Genomic DNA, 19778 nt, shown 5'->3' with positions numbered 1-19778 from the left:
CTCCTCATTGGATCTATCTTGAAATTGTGCCTGTACACAGGATAAAAGTTCTTTTATTGCTTCATTAGCCCATATCTAGAAGTTATATTTCCCAAAGCAATTTTAAGCATCCTTTTACTTTTACTGTCACATTTGATCATTTTAGAATTTGCTCTGAAGACACAACAATGGCCTGTGTGAATTTCAGGGTATAAGCTGGTACATTCAATAATCCCTGTTAAGAAATTTAATCAGAATCTTGCTGAAATGTTATGATCAATACCACACAATTAATCCATAGTAGAACTGCATAATAAACAGAAGATTATGCTTTCTGAGTCAGTTAATGTTCTGTGAATGCCTGCTTTACTTGAAATGTGTCATTAAAAGTTTTGTTATTACTGTACTATTGTCACTTGATGCTTTAACATATAAAACACAATTTTAAATATATCTGATTTTATGATTTCTCTTACTAGTGGCTAGCATTCAGAAGCTTCCTGCTGCATCTGTTTTAACTGACATCAATTTCCCCATGAAAGGAAGAAAAGGAATGGTTGATTGGGCACGAAACTCAGAAGACAGGGTTGTCATTCCAAAAAATATCTTCACTCCGATGTCAACAGGTAAAAAGACATATCAACACGTTAATTTTCTATTAGCTTTAGCAAGGCAGCTCTGAATCTATCTCATGGGATCACTATATAATATGGGAGTGGTTCTTTTATTCCTCTTCAAAAGAAATACAGTACCCATATATTTATCCTAGAGAGAAATGAATGGGCTTAATTTCAGCACCTTGAACAAAAGTGCTACATAAGTCCTAGACATTATTTTCTACACCAAAGAAACAATGCTTTACTTAGTTATTGTGCACAAGATTTAATCTCTTTGATACAAGGTGAGCTGAAGTGCAGCTCTGCTGAACTCCCTGAAGCTGCTGTGTTCCAGCAGACAGTCATTCCAACATAACTCCTACCAAAGGAAGCTCAGCAGGAAAATTAGCCTAACTTCAGGTACAATTTATAAATATCATTGCAGTGCAGATCTCTAACATTAGAGAATCTACTCTACAGACATTCTTTGAGGAAGCTTAATTATAAATGTAAATGAACTAGAATGGATGTCAGCATACAATGATAGATTTTTTGAAAATGTGATTTTCAGTGGTTTAAATCTTTTGATACACTCCTGAGAGTGCTACATTTTTATGACAGTCTTCTAGGATATAATTCAAAATCATGATGGTTTATTTTAAATAAAACTTGTATTGCAAAGAAAAATGACATTCAGAGGTTTTTATGCTGATGAAAGCTTGGGAAAGAGAGTTTTAAAATCTTTTTCCTTACTCTTTTCAGAACTGGATGAATCAACTGTATTCGTACTTGGAGCAGTGCTGTACAAAAATTTAGAACTAATTTTGCCCACTTTGAGGTAAGAAATTTCATAAATACAATACAAATTGAACTGTTTCAGGATAATAAATATAGGTCAGAATAAAAGCAGACAAGTAATACTATTTGCATATTAGTACCCCATGCAGCATTACAGGCTGGAAACTTACCTAATGGAAAGAGACCTCAGAGTGTTGGTCAATAGCAGGCTGAACATGAGCCAGGGTGTGCTTAGGTGGCCAAGAAGGCCAATGACATCCTGGCCTCTATCAGCAATAGTCTGATCAGCAGGACCAGGGCAGTGATTGTCTGCTTGTACTCTTGACTCATTTCCTGATGAGGCCGTGTCTCAAATCCTTGTGTTCAGTTTTGGGCCACTCACTACAATCATGACATTGAGGTGCCAGAGGGGGTCCAGAGAAGGGCAGTGGAGCTGGTGAAGGGTCTGAAGCACAAATCCTGTGAAGAGAGGCTGAGAGAGCTGGGGTTATTTATCCTGGAGAAAAGGAGGCTCAGGGGTTACCTTTTCATTCTCTACAACTCCCTGAATGAATTTTTTAGCCAGGTGGGGATTGAGGATTGTCTCTTCTCATAGGCAACTAGCAACAGGACAAGAAGAAAAGGCCTCAAGCTCTGCCATGTAAGATTCCAGTTGGACATCGGGAAGAATTTCTTCACTGAAAGGGTGCTTAAGCACTCCAGCACCTTCCCAGGAAGCTGTTGGAGTCCCTAGCTCTGGGTGTTTTCAAGAAATAACTGCATGAGGCCCTTAATGATGTGGTCTAGTTGGCAAGATAGTGACCAATCAAAGGTTGGATTTGATGATCTTAGGTGTCATTTCCAACCTAGGTGATTCTGTGATTCTGTGAAATTGGAAAAAAAAGATGCAGCTGTGGTTAGTGCTGAATTTATTGAGTTATTATACTGTGTGAAAATTAGAACTGACATGCAGGTTTTAAAGATATCTTTTTTATGGTATTTTTTTACCATTTTACACTTATTTGGATACATGAATGAAGGTTTTTATACATCCCACTGCATTAGAAAAAGGTTTATTCTAGTTTGCTCATATCTTGCAATGAAAAAGTACCATCTTACACAAGTTTATATTAATTACTATTTGTACTAATCTTGCTTAATTGTAATAAATATTATCATAATAACCATGTTAGTGCTGAGTACAATGAAATGCTTCACTGCATTACTGTAGTCTATGGAGCAAACACTGTAAGATACAAAGGAACGTAACATCATCTATCTTTGATATGATGCCTAGAAGTGCACAGCACAGGAATTAAAAAATGTTCTGGATAAGTATCTTATGTGATGATTTTCTAAGTAAAATGACAGTTAAATATATATCAAGGGTGAGAATAAAGATGAACAAAAATTAAACCAAGGTAAAATAAGTAAAACGATGTCATGATTGAGTTTGAAGGCCGCATCATTTACACTTGATAAACTAATAATAAAGGTGATTTCTACCAGCTGTAGTTAGATATCTAGAAAGTTTTACCAGTTCCCATGTGATTTCAGTTCCTGGCTTTACAGGAGTTAGAATGGGAATAAAGAAAAAATCTGGTTGTAGTTTCCAGAAGAATAAAGGTGACATGCATTCCAATATATTCCTTAATTTTATCACTAGGAGGTATGCAAACTTCTGCATCATCACAAGGAACTGCTTTTTTTAAACAATAAACAAACAAACAAACAAAAATTTCAGTATATCTTTAGGGAAAGTCTTCCAAAGTACCTGACCACAGAATCTCAATCTGGTAAATCAATGGTGTTCTATGAGTAAAATGAGGATTTCATTATCAAGGACAGCCTATACAATACATTTCACAAAAACCAAAATTAGCTGCATTTTACCATTTGTGGTTGATTTTTCTTGGTTTTACTAGCTTAGACGATATTGGAAGTAAGTAAACACAGTGTGAGACGGGAACTTGCAACTGCATTAATATAGAAGTTTTTGGATTTGTGTTTAATCCTACTGGTACATGTACATTCAGAGAATTTTGGCATGAGTGTTTAAACGAGAGTTTAGGGAAACAAGAAGTTTCTTCATAAAAATAGAAGAATGTTTTCTTCCATACACAAGTAAATAAACTTCATCTGATTCTATTTCCTAATATATTTTTGCTGCATTGCACTGTTCTTGTAATGTCTTGCGGATTTTTTAACAGCAGATATTGAAATACCGAATATTTTCAGAACTCCAGACTGAGTATTATTTCCATAGCTCTTGCCCCCCTGAGCACACTTACATTATTGTTAGGTTCACAGAAAATTGATTCTCAGTACAATACTCATCTAAAAGATATTATCTATAATTTCTCTCTTGAGCACTCTGAAGGAATACATTGCGTATTGCCATAATGTAAGATAGTTTTTAACTTCTCCTTTAATAAATAAGAACAAATAAACAATCAATGATTTTGCTGTATCAAGCTTTTTTTCCCATCACTTAAACAGCCACCATAAATTTCCTGCAAAAATTTTCTTCACTGAAATATTCTCTTTCCCCATTTGAAACATTGTTCCTAACCCTGAACTTCAGGTGCTGCACAACCAAAAAGACCCTTAAATTTCTTTGGGCCAGAATTGTTAGACTAAGGATGTACCTCAGACAGGCTTTTATTGCATCACATTACAGATTTAGCATCTGTAATTTTTCTGGAATGCATTCTACTTTTACACATTGATCTGTATCCTCAATCATGCTGTGTTGAGATAGCAACATGCCTTATTCATAAGTTCATTTTTCTTGAGTAACATGGATTCATTATAAAAAGAGAAGAAAACATGAATTTCATACCACATAGGATCAATATGATTTCCCTTATGTAAAAGAATACCCTCAAAATTTATACCCTGGTAGAAAAATAGCTTAATAAAATAACTCTCTTTTATTAATACCATTATTAACTCAGAACAGAAAAAAGCTCTAGGAGAGCAGCTCTGAAAGCATTTCTTGAGCTTTTACTCCATCCCTGTGCTATCTTGATTTTTCAAGGATTTATTCAGCCATAGTTTCCAAGAAATTTAACTGATTGTTATTGAATAATTTATTTCAAAACTTAATTCTGATGAGCATCTTTCTGGACAGTCAGCTGAGCGCCATCCTGTAAAACTTCATTTCTCATTAAAGTTGAATTGTAGATTATTTTTGATGAAGGAGAAGTACCTAATGGTGAAGTCACCTCCACTATAAAAAAAGATGTAAGATAACACATTTGCCCAGGAAGTCTGAGATAGATCATTCCCATTCTGTGTCATTCACAACATAAGAGGGACTGAAACTAAAATGTCCATGGAAATTTTGTAGAAGCTCATTACTTAAATTCCTGGATAAGTGTTCTCAAAACTAGGCTGTTGTTTAAAAAAAGCTTCAACAGACATAGCAATGGCACTGGTGGTTTTGAGATTTTTTTCAAATTTTTGAAATTGTTTTGACTACAAATCTTTGATCTTTAATTTAGAGGCATCTTAATATGCTATGTGAATTTAGAATATACTTTAGAATATACTTGAGAGATTGTATTCTTCCAGGGACTGTCCAAGCAGTTAAATATGAAATATGCAAGTAGGCATTTAGCCCAGACTGGACAGCGATGAGGGATGCAGTTTTCATTTCACAGTGATATAGGCAGTTATATTTATTTTCTTGTGAAACAGTCTGCTAGGGGCTCTTGAGAATGTAAGTGGACTGGGAGAGTTTTAATGAGACTTAGGTAAAGTGAATGTTCTGAAGTTACAAACTAGACATTTGGATGTTTTTTCAGATCTTGCCCTAGAACTGTCGGGACTGCACCAAAATAAGATAGACCAAGGAAAACTTTCTCAATCACAAAGACTGGCTGTAAAGGAGTACTGAAGTAGCCGTATTTGCAATAGTTTGCATCAATTTCCAAAACTGATGTAATCTCTGAATAGATAGTGAGCACCATTTTCACTTGTCATTATGTTTAGAGAAATTAAGCTTTTTATTTATTTGGAGTTTTATTTGGTTTGGACAGGTTTGGTTCTCTTTTAAAAACTACAGATACTCAGCTACTGTAATTCTACAGAATGCACTGAAAATTAGATAAACATTCAATTTTAGCCCGATAGATACATTTTTGTCAATAGTGTGTGAGACTTTAAAGTGTAACCAAAGGGAAGAAATAGGAATTAAGTAAAATAGAAAGTCAGTTCCATTATATTTTCATTATGTGATTTGGATGAGTAAAATTAGACTAGAACTCATACCTTGCCCCAGAAGTACAATTTCATTCCTTGTGCTGAATGAAATGCCTACTGAGCTAAGTTTCTATTAGTGTAGCCATGGCAATTTCTGTTTCAATGATCCAGCAAAATGGAATTCTCTCCTAAATACAAACTCCCTAGAGAATATAAGCAATTAGACAACAACAGAAGCAAAAGAATATTTATACTGTTTATTATAATTACATCTAAATTGTTTAGGTTCTTCTTTGATAAGATCTTTTGATAACATTCTTTGATAACATTTCTGTGATGTGGGGAAAGCAGCATTACTCACAAATTAAATACCATAATAATCACCAGAAACAGTCAGGCTGATAACCGATGGTCATTCTAAACCTGATGAGGTCATAAGGAGCAAGGATCTCAGACATGAACGTGTTGGCATGTCTTTATGCCTGTGTTAGCATAACCTTGGCATTGCTAGGTCTATGCTAGAAAGGTTGCTATGATACATAGCAATCTACAATTTACATGAAAAAATAAATCAGTGATGAATTAGAAAAAATTGACATAAAGTTATTTTTCTGCATAACCTGGTACAATACCGTAAAACTAAATCTAATCTTACATATGAGAAAAAATCATTAGTTTTGGCAGGATTTCAGTCAGGGCACAATTGTGGTTTAAATTCTAAAAAGTATTTAGTTGATGAAGTTGTCCACTCATATACCAAATACAATTATTTTAGAATTGGAAACAGATATGTTTTTTTCATGAGCACAGAATCAACAGAACTGTACAGTCTCCCTTTGCACTCATCCATCTTCACAATCCTACTGTTAACAGTCAGAAAAAACTCCAGCACAGCACTTTGGAAGAAAAATGACTGTCTTTTATAAAACATATCTAGTGGATCTATGTTGAAAGAAGTAGATGAGATACACTCAAACATGCATAGAATGTTTGTGTCATCAAAGCACTCTTCTAATTAAAAAATAGTACTTTAAGGAATTTCACTTCTGCATCATTGGTGCTTTTCACCAACTTCAACATGTTGAATACATTTGAAAATAGCTGTTTTCACCACTTTCAAACAAATTATATTTTCCCTTAATATTTGTCAACCAAAGTCACAGAAAATAACTGATGAAATCTTTAAATAATTTAACCTTATAAACACTTACATTTTCTATTTTTGCATTTTTTTACAGGAATTTTACAGTTGTTAATTCCAAAATCATTGTTGTTACTATACGACCTGAGCCTAAAACTACAGATTCTTTCCTGGAGATAGAACTGGCCCACCTCTCTAACGTAAGTACAAGGACAGTTGATATGCTTTTACAAGAGTATTTGCCAGATCACATGAGAGAAAAGAAGCAGTGTCGTTTTAAATATCAGGTAATAAAATGCAGTTTAACATCTAAAATTTAAGGCCAGGAACAATGTAACAATGTTTGAAAGGAATGTGTACTTGTTTCATGCATGCATATAAACAAAACAAAATTAATTGTTGTTTTGTCAATGTTGAGGGTATTTTTTAAACAGCAATTTCTAGTGAATAGTTTCCATTAAATGCTTTCATGGTTACAATTGAAAATGTATTATTGTACTGACTACTTAACCTTTTGTTCTCTGCATAGGTCATAGAGCTACAATAGCTCTTCAGGCTCTTTCTTTCATTATTTTATAGAAGCCAGTTTATACTTAACCCATTGTCGCAGACTACAAAAATGCTCTGGTTCCAAATAAGCTTATAGTCGCCATAAATGCTTGAGATTTTTTTATGCAATCATTTAAATTCTATACTTTTCAAGCTTTAATCTCACATTAAAAAAGTTATAAATATGAAAAAAGGACTTTATTTTGAAATATATGATAGATATAAAGATTTTTTTCTTTCTGTTTTTAGCAGTCTCCCAGCACTCACAGGGAGAATAAAATATATCTCTTGTGGAATTTTTTTTCACATACAATATTGGGAAAATAATGTTAAGTAACAAGCAAGGGGATAATTTATGTGAGGCATAATGTATAAACTCTCTCTGTTTATGTTATTAAGAGCTAGAGTTTGCTTTAAATAAAGTCATAAAGAGTCATAAAGTCATAAAGAGTCAGAGGAGACAGGCTTGAAAATAGGCAAGAATCTTTAAAGCTGTAATTTTTAAGTTAAAAACAGTTACTCAAGTGGTCATATAGATACAATTCAGCTAGACAAGTTCAAAATATTTCAGTCAGTAGCAAAATTGAAGTCTGGTCAAAAGTATGAGGAAACTTTTTGAACTCTAGTTCTTGCATTAACATTTTACTCAAGGTTAAAAAAAACTATTTTGCCATCAGTGGTCATTGTGACCGGCCATTCAGTTCCCAGAAAAATACCAATGCAAAGAATATTTCAGAGAAAGTTTGGCAGAAAAAAAAGGAACAGAGGAACATAAACTGAGTTGACTCCTTACCTTTCAACAATATGAAAAGTGTATTGATGAAGAATTGTGTCAATTTGGAAGTCCATGGTTCTCTGTTTCAATTTATTAATAAGATTTTTTAGGACATGTAGATTTCATTTTCTGTTTTGATTTATTTTCTTTCAAACCTAAATTACATCATATATATCAGGAGAAAATCTCAATCTTTAATGTAACTTTCATTTCTGTCAGGTATTTCACTAAAAATATTGCAAAATATTTGCTGAAGTAAACACTAATTAATCCTATATATCAGGGAAAAAATCAATCACTTTTGAAATTGAATACTTAATTCCATTTTACTAAGACCATTATTTGGAAGAATTTATGGTAATTTTCAATTCTAGATTTTATAATCTATTATTTTAACAATGATTGGGGAGCTATTACACAAATTGCAGAATATGACATTTATATTTTGAAATTGAAATCACTACTTGCAAAAGTAACAGGTAAGGTGGCACATGTGGTAACAGATAAGAAAAAAACCTCTCATTAATTTGGTCACATGCAAGAAAAGAAGTTCTAAAATTATATAAGAAAATAACACCATTAAGCAATGTATCAGCTCTGAAAATATTTCTAGACCAAACACAAGCTAATAAAACAATCACAACACAGGCAAGACCAGACTAATAAAAGGTTGAACTGCTAACCCCAGAAGATGAAGTTCTACAAAATTCTTAGTAAGGGCTTTCTTTTCCATCTTTCTTTTTTTTTTTTTTTTTTTTAATCACTCCCTTTGATTAATTTACAGAGGAAGTTTTTGCCAAATTTGAAAAACTTGGAAATTAAACTTCAATGTTACAAAAGATCAGATCAGAGATTCTGATTGTCACCTTGCTTGGGCAGCCTTTCAGTAACAAAATATTAATTATTATTGTATGAGCTCGTGTCTTGACAAAGCAAAAAGATGATAACCTTTCCAATACATATCGGATAATTTCTCTTTTTTTGGTTCAGTTTTTGTCCTATAATATAATCCAGAGAAGAATCAAGTGCTTGGATCAAATTTTCATACACACTATATTTATGTAGGATCTCAATCCAGCTGAATATACAAGTCGGATTTGCAGATACAATGACAATATATTGCTACAGAAAATATGTGAATACAAATCAGCTATGCAATTGTAATATCTTAAAACATTTGGACATTTGTGTTCAAGACTTAGCCTTCATAATGGAATTTTGGTTTAATGAAATAAAGCTGTAGATGCACAGAAATAATATTTTGTAAATTTGATTTTTCCTTTAGACTGAATCTATTTCTTTGCTATAATTTTCTCAGCTGAAAATAAGGATTTATTCTATTACCATAGAACGAGCTTTATATGCATGCAGCAAGATAAAACTGTTGTTAATATACCTTTAATATTTGAACATTATATGTTAATGGCTATCAGATTAAAAATTAGGTCAAATAAATTATGTTAAATAGATTAATTATTAAAGGAAAAATAAATATGTTGTCTTTTATCTGATGTTTTTAATGCCTCAATGTTACATTTGTTCTTTCCAAACCTTTGTTCTTACAAATGCTGTTCATTTATTCAGCACTGTTTGTTTGCAAATTATTTAATGATGATATTTTAAGCATTTTGTAGAGATGCCTACTAGTACATAGGAGGATATCCACACATTTGTTCTTTCACCTCCCTATCTACTGTATAAATTATGTAGATATTATGAAAAAAGATGGGAATATGGATCACGGCTAATTAAAATCAGGCTTAAATTGACAAGTTTTTCAAAATGTATACTAATTTCTTCATTTATTTATACAGTTTAATTATCAAACTGGAGGATTATCTTTTGGAGGAAGTGCAAACCACAATTGCATGTGCTGTTTGAATTATATTGCATGGTATTTGGATTTGTAGATAAATACAGATATAACAGAGAGCTGACCAGAGTGGAATGTAGGTTGCAATGCATCATTTCTCAGTTGGTTAGAGCATTGTGCTAATAACAAATAGCACTAAGGTTGTGGGTTCTGTCCCCATATGGCCATTCACTTCAGAGTTGGGCTTGATGATCCTTGTGGATCCCTTTCAATTCAGAATATTCTGTGATCTGTGATTTAAAGAATGTGTTTATTTGGTTTTATAAACTGTGAACACGTAGAGGAATATGGCCACATTTTTTCAGTAGTTTGATTAAAGGGACACCAAAGCAATCTTTTAAGAAAATGTACAATTCAAACAGAATCCTGTTTGATCTAGAGAGAATATGAACTCTAATCTGACAGTACAAAAGTTTATTCCACTAGAATAATGAGCCAGCAGTGGCATAGGACATGCAGCTTTCAATGTGACTGAAAACCCTGGCTATAAAACACAGTTGGCACTACGCTGGATAGCTGTCAGAGTTGCCAATCACATCTTGAAATTTCAGTTTTATGTGCCAGACAGAGATATGTACACATACACACATATGCCCATTTTTGAGATATCCAAGTAATGTGCTGTAGTGTATAAATCAGTGCTACAGCAGTTGTAAACACTAATGAACAGTGCTGCTTCCTTAGGTTCAGCTGAGGAGCAACTCCTCTGTAAGGCTAAGAGCACTGCCCTCACAGAGAGCCATGGCTGTTGGAGGAAGCTACAACAGCAGGGCAACATTGCCAGGAGGCACAGCCCAGAAAGACTGTGTAAAAGGGAGCAACAGATTAAAGGCAAAAAAGCAAATGCAGAAACAAGCTCTTTGTGGTCCCTGCAGTGCTTGAAGGGTATTTGATCAAGTATCAAAAGAGGAAGAAGTTCTGAAAGCATGCTGTGCCCTTGCAAGCTGCCACTTCTGGTAGAACAAACCCTCCCACAAGCTTTCTTGTGGAACAGGAGTAATATTTATCCTGCTTCCCATGTTTCTGCCTAATCTCTCATTAGTGACTGCAATGGCCAAACAAACTCTTTCTTTTCATTTCAATACATTTCAAAGAGAGTGAAGTGTGTGATCTGACAGCAATTTTATTGTGTTTCAGTTTTCTGCAAAGGTTTTTATTCCCCTCTATTTTGTAGATTTCTTTATAATGGGTATTTTTTTCTGAAGGTGTTTTTGTATTCAACCTATTTGCACTGTGGGAATAGCAAGCATAAACTGTATGATGTCTACTGCTGGAAAAGACAAGTCTTAGATCTGAGACATGTAAAATCTTATTATGATGCAGCTATAGAAGTATGTTTTTAATACGCATATAGCTGTATCAGATTTTAAGTAAAAATTCTTCACCTAGACTTACTATACAAACTAATACTTTTTATAAAATTACATTTTAAAGAAAATTTAATTCTGTTATGATATTCTTTTGTTCCTAAATCTTTCTATCTCTTAGTCCATCAATGTATCTGAAAGCTCTGAAGGCAAGTGATACAGGACCTGGTCGCCAAATCTCAATTGGCCTATTATCCACTGCTTTGTCCTGTGCCCTCTTCCCCTTCCTCTTTTTTAGATATAAATACTTCAGGGGATGGAGCATCCTTTATTTATGTTTGTACAGTGCTATGTAAATATAAAGTGTCATAAGTATATGTTGGTTTTAAATATTTATACTCATAAAATTCAATGCAGTCAGCAAGATACTGAAGTAAAGGTTCAAAAATTCCCTAAATGCCTCTTCACAAGCATCTCTAGAAGGACCTTTTTTATCTTTGACAAAGAGGTAGATGGAATAATTTAAATATTTAGTAGATTTTTATTTTACAGGTTGCCATTTTTTCCTATAAATAAATAATTTTTGAGAATAAAATATTAAGGTGTGATTTGTTTTTATGAAAGTACCTTTATATCTAATGCATCTACGCTTTTCACTAGCACTGACATCCAAAAATAGTGAACACCACCTGTTTCTTCAAATCACTTTTGATTTTTTAAAAATATACTGTTATTCTATATTTCATATATTTTTTTTATGTAGTTCTGATTCCTGGGAACATCTAATGCTTATGGTGAGCAGAAATATAGTTTAACAGTTTGAAGTACTTCTAAGGCAATCTGAGTGAATTTTGTCTCTAAACTTCCTAGGGAACAAAGTAAACATGAATAATTTTATATTTTGGAAATTCTTTCAATTTCCAAAAAAATTCTCTATAGTTCAGTAATTTGTAAATAAAAAAATGTTCCCATTCTGTTGTACATCAAATCAGAAATCTTCCATAGCTTTTGAAGAGATGGGAGCTGTTATTGTAAAGCTCAACCAAAACCAAAAAAAAAAACAAAACTATTTTGAGAACTCTGCTGATTTAGGACCTGATTGACAAAACCCTCGGACCTTGAATGTGGGGTCTGTGAATCTTAAATCCCACTCTCAAGACATTTTCCCAACATATGCTTAAAATTTTTAAAGCCATTACTGATTTTGACATCCAAGTTCCTAAGTGGTCTGAAGTTCTTCCTCTAAAAACATCAGAAATGTTCATTCAACTCTCTTAACAGATTAACTATTATCTCATATTTTACTTCCACTAGGATATACGAAATAATCAACTTTATGCTTTCCTTATCTAAGCAGAGGATGCACATATACTCTGCTCTGAGGTTCAAGTGGCTGCAAAATATCCTATAAGAATTACAGCTTTTGTCATTTCGGTGGCATCAGTTCATCAAAGTAGGAGGATGATCTTGTAGGAGGAGACTCAAATTTTTTTAGGTCAAGCATGACAAATATTTTTGCTTACAGGTAACTAATAGGTCTGTTTGTTTTCTTCTTAGGGCACACTGAATCCCTACTGTGTGCTGTGGGATGATTCAAGAATGTAAGTGACAAATGTTTGCTTTTATTGCTATAGATCAAATATTACAAAATACCTAACAATATTTAAATAGTTGGTCAGTAAATGGGTTGATACAAGGACAGAGAAAGTGAACCTTTGACAGAGTGGAAATACTGGATGCTCCAGTCACTTGGCTTCCTTTTTGTAGATATATAAAGTGAAATATCTCACCAGAAAGAGACTACTCACATAGTAATTTTAATCTGCTTTTTCAAGATGAAAATGAGAATGGCTAGGAACTGTAGTTCCTTCATGGTAGTTGCTGGGCAACAAGTAAGTGGGTAAATGATGAGACAAATAACTAAGACTCCCATTTCTGTTACTGCAGGGAGAAATACAATTTTCAAGTGTGACCCCCACAGCAATCTTCATTTTAGTTGGTCCAAATTTTCATTTAAGTTTATTAAAATAATAGCTGTATACTAAGCAATGAAATCTTACTATTAGCCTTCTACATTCTTTTGTGTTTCCCTTCTATAGCAAAACCAGAAAATGTTGTTGTAAGAAAGCAAACTGGTAAAATCTAGTTGTGGTTTAGAATTAATCCCAAGTTTATGCAGTAATAATTTGCTGCATTAGTCTTTCACCGTAAATCTCCCATTAAAGTCAAGGTGAATTTTGCAAATTAAGTGTTTCAAGAAGGATCCCTATATGGCTGTCATGTTATTATTTTTAACGATGATGTTGTACTTCTTATCCAGGTGTATTATATGTCTTAAAATACAGACTTATCTACAGTGTTAGAAATTGCATGATTTTTGTGATTTTTTTGAGTGTTTTTATCCTTGAGCTTGGATTTACATCAGCACAGTGATGGCTGAGAAACAACATCATAGTACAGCAATGTGAAACTTTGGACATGATATTAGAAATCTTTCCAAATACTAGTAGTACCATGGTTTGTGCCTCTGCAAAAGAGTCATAATCATAATCATTTGCCAGTAACATCATAGTATTCAATTTCCATGAAATCTGTGGAATAAGAAAGACTTCATACTACGCATTATTAGGAGCACATAAAATGCAAAATATTTGGAATATGTTCTTTTTTTTTTTTTTCACAGTATTTTGCTTATACAGGAGTGGTACAGTGCTTTGTTTATAATTTTTTTAGAAAATTACTTTAAGTTATTTTAAGTACTTTGTATTTAGAGCACATGCTCCAATTTCACTTTTCCATTCCAGAATATCGAATGCACATTTGAGTGTAATTAGACTTCTAAAAAAACCCACCAACACCATGCTGCGTATTTAACACTGTGATTAAAAGATTTTTTTCAGGTATTTGGGATTAATGTGTGAAGTAGTTGCAAGCAAATGGATTTTGTGCTTTCCACTTGTTTTAATTTCTCTTTGTATTTTTTATGGAGAAATTGAGTGCTACATACAAGTAGGGTTTCAATATGCTTCAGAATCTAGATGGAAAACTTGTGAAAACAGCTAAAATTTACATAAAGCTTACATAAAATAGTCTGAGGTTTTTGAGGGAGAAACATGTGCTTTTGTGTTCTGAAGGATATCTTTTCTAGGCATATTATTTCATAGTAGCTCTTGAATATGTTAGAAAAGGTGTAGACTGGGGGTGTTCTTGGAGATGTGTCCATTTTTAAAAGTGATATGAGCCCTGAAATATTCCTAATAAGATGTGATGCAGCAAGGTTTGCATGGGTATCACTGTCACTTGTTTTGTACATGTATGTGTGATATTTTTTGAGAATGTGACATTATTTCTTATCACAATGTTGTAGTGGTTTAGATTTGCCAGTTTGAGTTTCCTGGCCAACGCACCAAATAATGTGTCAAACTACCACAAATGTGCAATAGCAAGAGGAAACTTCTACATTTTTCCTCGCTTCCTTTTTGAGAATATCTCTACTGCTAGCCTATTCAAAATTTATTTTCGTATTTTTTATTATTTTGTTTCTCTTTCATTTGGACTGTTTTATTTGTATTTGTATTTGGTCAGGAATATTTTCAGAATATATTCAGAATTTGTATTCTGACATTGTGAATTTTAAATTATGAAAGCTCTATAATGCTGAGTCAGTTTCTATCATTTATAAATCTAAACAAATAGATATGTAGAGGACTTTACAATTGGTTAGGTGCTCATGATTATGTTGGGTTCTTGGTGTCTTGGTTTTCTTTTATTTTTTTACTTTTTTAAGTCTCAGGAATTAGTTATCTTCAACAGCAGGCAACTGGATTTGATGGATTAATAGCCTAATTCACATTGCAAATCCTACAGAGCTGGGATGTACTCATGTCCTTCCAAACTGGATAATTTTTGCATAACCAGGACTTGGCAAGCATTTTGGAATAAACCCAACAAAAAGTAGTCTGCTTTAGTTGAGGGTGCTTAACTAATCAATAGTCTGTCATGAGTCAGGTGTTTTAAATTAAGTGGTTTTCAGATGAAAACTGTGTTTGCTTTTATCATTGGTATCCAGCCAGCAGCAACCTCTAATGGGATTTTCCACCTTTTCAGTCACTTCTCCCACACCTTTATCTGCATTGGAAATTGTCATTTGGTAAATGGTACCTCCTCTGATCTTGTCAGTTTAATCCTTATCCAGCAGCAAGGGAAGCCTTGTCTACCTGGATTTTGGACATGTTTTACAGGAGATTAATCAATGATTAAAGTTCTGTGATTTCCATCGTTGAAGAAAGTTCTGGATCTCTGAGCTGTTTAATCACTCCAGATCATCAAACTTATTCTACCACCACTGGTATCTATGACAATTTGGTCATCCTAACATTGGTAAAAGCAGGTTTAATCCATTCTTTCTGTGAGATTTGGTGATTCTTCCTCTGATTATGTTTTATAAGGTTTACCATTTATCAAGCTGGCAGCTTTGTGCCCTTTCTGTAGGCATCTGTTGTACACACAAATGTGTGTACAATATCAAGACAGTGAAACTAAAGAACAAAATAATACGTCATGTATTAAACTGAATTCAATAATTCAACATTTTATTTCAGTTTATTATCCCAAAATATAGAGCACATCTTTCTGTGGTGATTGAAACCAGGCTTTTTTATTATTTCTGGTGCTTTCTTTGATACTTCCAGCTTCCCTACACAAAGCTGGTAGCATCAGTTGTGTGTAAGTGGTAATTTTTCCCCTTGGAAATGAGTGATAACTTCACCTACTCATTTCAGAAAATCTATTCAGATATTGCTGTCAGTAAAATCTTAGAATACTGAATGCTTCTCCATCTTGTTAATAAGAAAATTCTTAGAATATTTTTATTTAACAATCTAAGGAGAAACAATTCACTTCCTTAAACCAACCAAGCAAAAAATTCAGAAAGAGTTGTGTCTTTTCTCTTTGCATGATCCAGCATGAGCAAACAATCCCAGGTTTCAGGAACTGCTTGTGATACATTAGTTCAAGTGTCTCAGTCCACAAAGAGAAGGAAAAGGAGTTGGTCAGGTACTAGTGACTTTCCTACCCCACAGAAGTGATTTTAAAGATTTTAAGATGTAACAAAACTTGAAAGCTTTTCTTTTGTCCTTCCTAGCTTTGTGGGAAGGAAAACAAGAAAGGGTAGGGAGACAGTAAAAGCAATCTCAACCAATTGGGTCACCTGTCCTGGCTGTGTCTCCTCCCAGTGTCCCAAACACTCATAGCCTCCTCATCAGTATAGCAGCATGAAAAGCAGAAAAGGCCTTGGCTCTGTGTAAGCCCTGCTCAGCACTAACAAAAACATCTCTATATTATCAACCCTGTGTTCAGCACAAATCCCAAACATAACCGCATACTAGCCACTGTGAAGATGATTAATTCTGTCCCAGTCAAAAGGAACACAATGGATCTCTAGCATCTGTGGAAGTTTGGCCTGTTAAAAACACTTGTCTTAGAGGACCCAGCCCCTGGAATCTTGAATCAGGTAGCAGAATTCAAAACACAGAAGGAGTCTGGAAAGGTAGGTGCCACAGTACTGAACGTGGGAAGCACCGCACTCACATGCAACCCTCAGCTAACACCACTGCAGTGAGGGCATGGAAGGTGGGGTAGATGTGTTGGGCCAAGGAGAGAAAGTGATACCTTGCATGGGAATTTCTGGAGTCACCAACTGATTAGCAAAATAGTGCAGCTGGTGTTTGTTTTTTTAGAAATGCGTTGGACATAATGTGGGCAGGTTTTCTCCACAGGACATAGTCAGTTGTTGCTGGTGTGCTCCACATCTGTATGCGGTGCAACGCAACATCTCATAGCACTGGATAAGGAAAGGGTTTTAGTATTCTGAATCTCTCACTGCCAGTTGCTGCAGAAGGATGTTATAACAGTATGACAGCATTTTATTTGACCATATGTGTGCTCATAATAGTTTGTGCCTGCTGACTATACAGTTGGAAGGAGTACAATGCAATTAGCTGAAACTTTTAATATTGCAAGAATTTTGACCTGGTCCAGTTTTAGATTGGGACAGTAGTACATCTGCTCTATGTTTTTCCCTATTGCTATGCAAGTTTCCATGGGCAGTGGTTTAGATTTTCTACTCTTGTGCTGTATGAAAGCATGAATACTCATATATGCAAAATGACAAAATGCATACATTTATATAACTTTATGATTACACTCTAGACATTTTGGAGCATCCTCCATTAAAGAGAGTTAAAAAAAGTTAAGAATTACTTTTTTTTAAATTATCCCTTACAGCTTTTAATTATTTTTCTCCCATTGTCCCTGGATACAAGTCTAGAGAAATAGTCCATTAAAGGAATTCTTCAATACAAATAAATAAGAGTCTTCCAATTAATTTTTATTTTCTGCAAATCAGCTTTACAATATAAACTTGTGCACATGCCAACAATGTGCATTTTGTTGCCCAGTGGTAAAATTGACAGGGAACACTGATCTGCAATGTCTCTTTCTCCTCTCCACTTTGATTTTTAAAACTAGCACAATGGATCACTAAGGGTTTGGGTTGGTTTTTTTCTGTCCTAGCCCTGCAAACCTTTAAAAACATGTTCAAGACAACTCTTTATAACTTTCATCAAAATGTGTCGAACCATCAAGTCATTAGAATATCCTGTCAAAATTTTCTTCTGAAAATATTAATAGTAACCTCTCCTTGCTTTATATTACTTCATAGTCGTATTACTTTTGTCCGCAGAAAGATATTGAGGAAATTGAATGATAGTAAGTATAGTTTGGCAGTACATGCCAGATAAAGCTTTGGTTCTTCCATTGACTGCAGTCAGTCTTGTTGGTCCAGCTTTACAGCCAGACTTTACTTCTAACACCTTTTTCAAGGAAGAAAATTCTCTTTCCATGTTACTTTCTATGCTTATGTTCATTAATTAACTTGATAGATAAATGCTTTCTGGAATGCCTATTTTTATGAAGAACTTTTCATAGTGGAACCTGTGTAATAGCACAGTACACATTGTATTTCTGATAGTCCTGCACAAAGACTTGGAAGAATTTACAGAATCATGTTCCTTTTCATTAAAACAGTATGGAATGAAAAGCCTGATCCAAACTCCTCTGCAGACAACTAAACATCTTTGATTCGAATCAGATCAGATCACGTGGAGAACCATGCAAGCCATGCAAGACATAAATTTAAAATTTTTTGAATTCACAAACTGCTAAGATTATACTGTAATACAGAAAATTCATTCTGAAATATTGTACAATATAAATGTAATTTCTTTATGCTGAAAAAGAATCAGACCAAAATTTTCTTTGCTTAAGTCATAAACAAAATGAATCAGTATATATGGGAGGAATTTATAATTTAGTACTTTTTTTATAACACTGCTCTTTACTAACACCTACACGGCCATGAACAGAGCTTACATGGCATGCTGAGACTTATAACGAAAAAAAAATCAAATTAATTCCTGCTAATAAGTTCACTTGTAAATTTTTACTGGTTGGTTAATCAACTCCATTTGTTGAGGATTCAATTGCTATTTATTGCTGTTATGCAAATGTAGATTTTCACAAACTAAAAATAGTGGTTTCTTGTAATATCAGTCAATTTAAATTCTGGAATGTAACTAAAAAGAACCAGTGATTGTATCTTCATAATCGAATTTAGAGATTATAATTGGACTTTTGACAGATTTTTAGTGTATAATGACGACGAAAAATAATTGAAGTTTGAATATATAGAAAAAAATCAGTCATAATTTGGTTTTATATCTAGGTTTCCAGTTAAATTAATGGATCTTACTAAGTGAAATAAAATGCAATTTTTTTTTCTTAATAAAACTTCACGAAGAAATGCAACAGACAGGAACTGGAAATCCAGCATAGTGCTGACTGATAGGAGAAAAAAATGTTTACCAAATAAAATACAGCTTCCAAAAGTACAAAATAGCACAATTGCAACTGCTAAAGTTTAACAACCTTTCTCATTTATGTCATGTACCTCTTAAAGGTTTTTACACCTGCAAATTTAAAAGCAATTTAACACAGGGGTTCATACCATCCTCCCTGGTTTACAGCTAGGGAAAACTAGAGCATGATGAAAGCAAAGCTGGTCATCCAAGTTCACTCGTTAAACTCTGGTAGCATTAGCGTTCCAAATTCCTGAGTCTGAAGTGACAGTGTTCCCTAGCTGTTCTCAAAACCACTATCGTTCTCCTGACATGAAACAGATCTCTGAGGTTTAAATAGTTTTATAACGATATTTCTCTTTTTTTTTTTTTTTTCTCATTCATTCTGATGATCTCATGACTGTTGACTGTTTTGGAGAATTTAGCTCTGTTTATCCAACAGAAGTAGTGCAGGAGCACTAAAGGTCCTTGTATTATATGATCATTAAATGAAAATAAAATCTTCTCATGCAACCAAAGAAGTTGAATAATCTGGGGAATATTTGCATGTCCATGTGAGAAGAGCTGTGCAGCTATTCCTTTGAAAACAGGGGTACAAGTCATGTGCATAAAATTTCTTGTAAGTAAATCATATTATTTGTTACTTTTAAATTTATTTG

General features: G+C 33.7%; 1 protein-coding gene across 7 annotated transcripts in view; it reads left to right on the top strand.

Annotated features, from left to right (window-relative positions):
• ADGRB3 (adhesion G protein-coupled receptor B3) overlaps positions 1 to 19778 on the top strand; it is a 443295-nt gene that overhangs the window by 254877 nt on the left and 168640 nt on the right. For all 7 annotated transcript variants that reach the window (XM_088053237.1, XM_088053236.1, XM_088053238.1 and 4 more), the window contains 4 exons: positions 459 to 605; positions 1338 to 1413; positions 6797 to 6899; positions 12761 to 12804. In XM_088053237.1, coding sequence (XP_087909363.1) covers positions 459 to 605; positions 1338 to 1413; positions 6797 to 6899; positions 12761 to 12804 — 370 coding nt within the window. The remainder of the gene's footprint in view (positions 1 to 458; positions 606 to 1337; positions 1414 to 6796; positions 6900 to 12760; positions 12805 to 19778) is intronic.

This window comes from Pseudopodoces humilis, chromosome 3 (genome assembly GCF_049639895.1).
Source record: "Pseudopodoces humilis isolate 2021_Gansu_Grassland_sample_001 chromosome 3, ASM4963989v1, whole genome shotgun sequence".
NCBI lineage: Eukaryota > Metazoa > Chordata > Aves > Passeriformes > Paridae > Pseudopodoces > Pseudopodoces humilis.
Note: the sequence above shows the minus strand (reverse complement) of the source record. Positions and strands in the feature narration are given on the sequence as shown.